Source organism: Rhipicephalus sanguineus, chromosome 7 (assembly GCF_013339695.2).
Source record: "Rhipicephalus sanguineus isolate Rsan-2018 chromosome 7, BIME_Rsan_1.4, whole genome shotgun sequence".
Classification (NCBI taxonomy): domain Eukaryota; kingdom Metazoa; phylum Arthropoda; class Arachnida; order Ixodida; family Ixodidae; genus Rhipicephalus; species Rhipicephalus sanguineus.
The window spans coordinates 107,200,165-107,205,274 of NC_051182.1; the positions used below are offsets into that span (position 1 = coordinate 107,200,165).

General features: G+C 41.5%; 1 protein-coding gene across 1 annotated transcript; it reads right to left on the reverse strand.

Moving 5' to 3' along the window:
• Nucleotides 1-1,232: 1,232 nt before the first annotated feature.
• On the reverse strand, nt 1,233-4,886 carry LOC119399722 (sperm-specific protein Don juan-like). The gene is made up of 5 exons (XM_049417466.1): nt 4,805-4,886; nt 4,208-4,303; nt 3,998-4,093; nt 1,463-1,558; nt 1,233-1,348 (listed from the first exon to the last, which is right to left on the reverse strand). The coding sequence occupies exons 1-5, from the start codon at nt 4,848-4,850 to the stop codon at nt 1,233-1,235; spliced, it is 450 nt and encodes a 149-aa protein (XP_049273423.1). The 5' UTR covers nt 4,851-4,886.
• Nucleotides 4,887-5,110: the final 224 nt, after the last annotated feature.

A 5,110-nucleotide genomic window follows, 5' to 3' on the forward strand; every position in this document is an offset into this window, starting at 1 on the left:
AAATGAACTATAACCAACTAGCCCAGATTTCCCTTTTTGTTTTGCTCCGAAACACAATGTGACGCCACGCTGTCATTTGCGTCAATAAAGCTTGCGCAGAGGGCATAATTATATTGGATTTTGGTTCTCGCAAAGCAGGGTCAGTTTTCGAAATGCTAAATTGTAAGAATGAACTCAGTATTGCTAAAAAGTTCGCTTACCTATGCAAATGGCTCGTCCCGTAGAAAAGTCGCATTTTTTGTTAAGTTTACGGCATCTGTCTTGATCTCCGACTTGGCACTTCTTAGTGTCTGCGCATGAAGGTTAGCAGAATCAATATCGTCATCATCATCATCAGCCTGACGACGCCCATTGCAGGGCAAAGGCCTATCCCATGTTCCACCAATCAACCCGGTCATGTGTTTGCTGCTGCCACGTTATACCCGCGAACTTCTTAATCTCACCTGCCCACCTAACCTTGTGTCTCCGCCTCGAGCGTTTTCCTTCTCTTAGAATCCAGTCAGTTACCCTTTATGACCAGCGGTCGTCTTGCATTCGCGCTACATGCCCTGTCTACTTCCATTTCGTCTTCTTAATTTCGACTAAGATGTCCTTAACACCCGTTTGCTCCCTAACCCACTCTGCTTTCTTGTCCCTTGAGGAATCAATGTAATGCACTTATAAGTAATTTGGAATTGCGATACCACAAGAGTCTTTATTACACTCTTCTACAATATCAATCAATCAATCAATCAATCAATCAATCAATCAATCAATCAATCAATCAATCAATCAATCAATCAATCAATCAATCAATCAATCAATCAATCAATCAATCAATCAATCAATCAATCAATAAGATGTGCCTCTTATTGGTATGTGCCACTTCTCCAAAATTAATGGCGAAGTCACCTTCTTGTACTAGGATTATTGCTCCTAAGGTTTATATCTTAAGACTCCGTGTGCCTGAAACTCAACGCCCCTTTTCTTTCAAAAATAATTTTTTAATAAATAATAAAATATTAATAAAGAATAAATTGCATACATAACTCTTCATAGCTTCCCATTTTTCTGCTTCACAGGGAGCTCAATATCTCTAAAAATTAAGATTTCAATTTCGATGGACGTAGAGAAGCAGTTTCCAGCGCCTTCAATATTTTACGATACATCAGGTAATGTATGTTTTTATAGAACACTTCCTACATACGCATAATAAATTTCCATTTCGTGTAGTATTTTTCAGGCAATCGGGTTCAGTGAAGAGAACGCTTACCAACACATAGAGGCTCTCCATTCACAAGGGCGCATTGTAGGCCAATTTTATTACATTCTTCCTGCTTTTCAACATGACACTTCTCTGGTCGTTTCTCTGTAAGGGATAAATTGTAAAGAAGGTAGTCGTGTTTTAGTCATACAGTAATCAAAGCCATTTACATGAAAAAAAAAATAGATGTCTTGAATGCCTGGAGCTTGATAATCATACCTTCACACGCTGTCATGTCCTTCACTTTCACGCAATCCTGTCCCATCTTTTTGCATTTGTCCTTCATTTCACTATCGCAATTCTTCTTCTCTGGGCCTGTAAAAGCGCGAACCTATGTAAGATCTTTTTCAGATATTGTGTATTGGGAATCATCCACATCTAAAATAAGAAACTAAATCAAGAGAGCAGAGCTATGCTTTAAACAAATTCATTAACATGCAATATTGGGAGATCTTCCGACAAGATGTATGTCTTATTTTTATGTGCCACTTCTATATAATGATAGCGAAGTCACCTTCTAGCGTAGACTCATGGCTACTAAGCTTTACATTTTAAGTCTCCGTGTGCCTGAGACTAATAACCCTTTCTCTTTCAAAATTAATTTCTTTAAGAAAGAATAATATAATAATAAAAAGTGGCATATATAACTCTTCATAGTATCCAGTCGCCGTGCGTCAGAGGGTGGTTAATATCTCTAAAAAATAAGGTCTACGTTTCGATGGACGTAGCGAAAGCGTTTTCAGGGCCTTTAATATTTTACGATACATCAGTTAATGTATGTTTTTACAGACCATTTCCCGGACACTCATAATGAATTCCCATCTCGTGTAATATTTTTCGGGCAATACGTTTCACTGAAGAGAACGCTTACCGACACATAGAGGGCTTCCATTCACAAGGGCGCATTGTAGGCCGATTTTATTACATTCTTCCTGCTTTTCAACTCGACACCTCTCTGGTTGTTTCTCTGTAAGGGATAAATTTTAAAGAAGGTAGTCAAGCTTTAGTCCTACAGTAATCAATGCCATTTAGAAGAAAAAAGAGACGTCTTGAATGCCTGGAGCTTCATAATCATACCTTTACAAGCTGTCAGGTTCTCCACTTCCACGCAATCCTGTCCCATCTTTTTGCATTTGTCGTTCATCTCAATATCGCATTTCTTCTTATCTGGGTCTGTAAAAGCGCGAACCTATGTAAGATATTTCCGAAATATTGTGTATTGGGTATCATCAACATCTAAAACTAAAAGCTAAATCGAGAGAGCAGAGCTACGCTTTAAATAAATTCATTCACATGCAATAATGACAGATGTTCCGATATGATGTGCGTGTTGTTTTTATGTGCCACTTCTCTATAATTAATAGCGAAGTCACCTTCTAGTATAGACTCATCGCTACTAAGGTTTACATTTTAAGTCTCCGTGTGCCTGAAACTAATGCGAGAGCAACAGCACTGTGATTAAAGAGATTAAATAAAAGTTAAGAGAGAGAGAGAGAGACAAAAGCGAGGAAGACAGGGAGGTTAACCAGGCGCACGTCCGGTTTGCGAGCCTGCGCTGAGGGAGAGCGATAAGGGGGCAAAAAGAGAGGCAGAGGAAGAGAAGATCAATCACAACTGCCTTCACAATTACCATCGTTTCGTCAAGACTATATATCCGTCACTTAGCAAACATAAGGCAACACTGGCTTTCATTTCCTGAAGGTGAGCCAACCACTGGCCCCAAAACAGCAAGCATTACAGCGTTCTCTAATAGACGGCAAAATAGACAGTAATCGGCCGTTCTTAAATGTCATTCCAGATCACACGTAGTCGACAAAATAAACGCTTCTTCAAGACGGCAACGTCCGCCGAGGTGTTCGGCTGCCGACCCTAAAGTCGCTGGTTCGATTCCGGCCGCGGTGGTCGCACGTCGATGGAGCTGGAATGCTAGAGGCCCGTTGTCTGTGCGATATCAGAGCACGTTAAGAGCACCAGATCGTCTAAATTTCCGGAGCCCTCCTTAGTACGGCGTGCCTCATAGTAATATCGTGGTTTCGGCCGTGAAGAGAGAGAGAGAGATAAGAGAGAGAGAGAGAGAGAGAGAAGAGAGTACAGCTATACTAAGTGTCCAGTGCAGACGCACCCGGCTACTCCCAACGTTTATAGATACTTTTTCAGTCCCGTTAATCCTCCGGCCGAAGGCGGCCGCCGCTTTTACCCAGGCAGTGAGAGGGCGCCACAGTCGTGAAACGCGTTGTCGCGCGCGCGGGCATAAGGTGTTCTTTCCCCGTAGTGCTTGGCCGCATGCGGGGCTGTCATGGAATTGTTTTTCCCGGGGTGTGTTTGCTGGTGCATGCGCGAGGTTACTCTAGACGACTTCGGTGAATTCAGACAACCGAGCATTCCTTGCCAGAGGAAGTCAAGCAGTTTTCAAGCTTTGCGATGTCACCTTGTTACGTGCCCTGGCTTGTACCAGCGGGTACACCCTTTCGTTTTCAAAATTAATTTCTTTAAGAAACAATGAGATAATAATATAGAGTGGCATATATACCTCTTCATAGCATCCAATCGCTGTGCGTCAGAGGGAGGTTTATATCTCTAAAAAATAAGGTCTACGTTTCGATGGACGTAGAGAAGCAGTTTCCAGCGCCGTCAATATTTTACGATACATCAGGTAATGCATGTTTTTACAGACCACTTCCCGCATACTCATAATGAATACCCATTTGGTGCAATATTTTTCGGGCAATACGTTTCAGTGAAGTGAACGCTTACCGACACATAGAGGCTCTCCATTCACAAGGGCGCATTGTAGGCCATTTTTATTACATTCTTCTTGCTTTTCAACTTGACACTTCTCTGGTCGTTTCTCTGTAAGGGATAAAGTGTAAAGAAGGTAGTCATGTTTTAGTCCTGCAGTAATCAATGCCATTTACAAGAAAAATAAAACAGATGTCTTGAATGCCTGGAGCTTCATAATCATACCTTTACAAGCTGTCATGTCCATCACTTCCACGCAATCCATTCCCAGCTTTTTGCATTTGTCCTTCATCTCAATATCGCATTTTTTCTTCTCTGGGTCTGTAAATGCGCGAACTTATGTAACATCTATCTGGGATATTGTGTATTGGGAATGATCCATATTTCAAAGAAAAAAATAAATCCTGGGAGCAGAGCTACGCTTTAAATAAATTCATTCACAAGCAACATTGACAGATGTTCCGATAAGATGTGCGTCTTATTTTTATGTGCCACTCCTCGAAAATTACTAGCGAAGTCACCTTCTAGTACTGGGCTTATTGCTCCAAAGCTTTACATTGTGAGACTCGATGTGCCTGAAACTAAACGCCCCTTCACTTTAAAACAGAATTTCTTCTTCCAGAATAAATTGCATACATAATTCCTCACAGCTTCCAATTTCTATGCATCAGAGGGAGATTAATATCTCTATAAAGAAGCAGTTTCCAGCACCTTCAATATTTTGCGACACATCAGTAATGTAATGTTTTTACAGATAACGTCCTATATACTCAATTCAACTATATAAATGTCTTTGGCGCTCTGCGGAAGGTGAAGACTTACCGACGCAGATCGGTGCGCCAGCGCTGAAGTCGCACTCCATTCCCATGGCCTTGCAAGCCTTCTCTTCCTCCTCGTTACACTTTGTTCGTTTGTCAGCTTGCGGAAGAACGCAATAGAGAGTAAAGAGATAAAATGAGCTAAAGCATATCAAGGCGAACCAGTTCACGTTGTTGGCTATGTACTTGCGAGAGCAACAGCACTGTGATTAAAGAGATTAAATAAAATTAACGTGAGAGAGAGAGAGACAAAAGCGAGGAAAGACAGGGAGGTTAACCAGGCGCACGTCCGGTTTGCGAGCCTGCGCTG

Bases quoted from the DNA above. Each gene is read 5' to 3' on its own strand.
- LOC119399722 (XM_049417466.1), bottom strand. From the start codon at position 4,850: ATGGGAATGGAGTGCGACTTCAGCGCTGGCGCACCGATCTGCGTCG. The intron at 4,304-4,804 runs GTAAGTCTTCAC...GCGCATTTACAG, and splicing joins TGGCGCACCGATCTGCGTCG to ACCCAGAGAAGAAAAAATGC. The intron at 1,559-3,997 runs GTAAGCGTTCAC...GCGCTTTTACAG, and splicing joins TGGAGAGCCTCTATGTGTCG to GCCCAGAGAAGAAGAATTGC.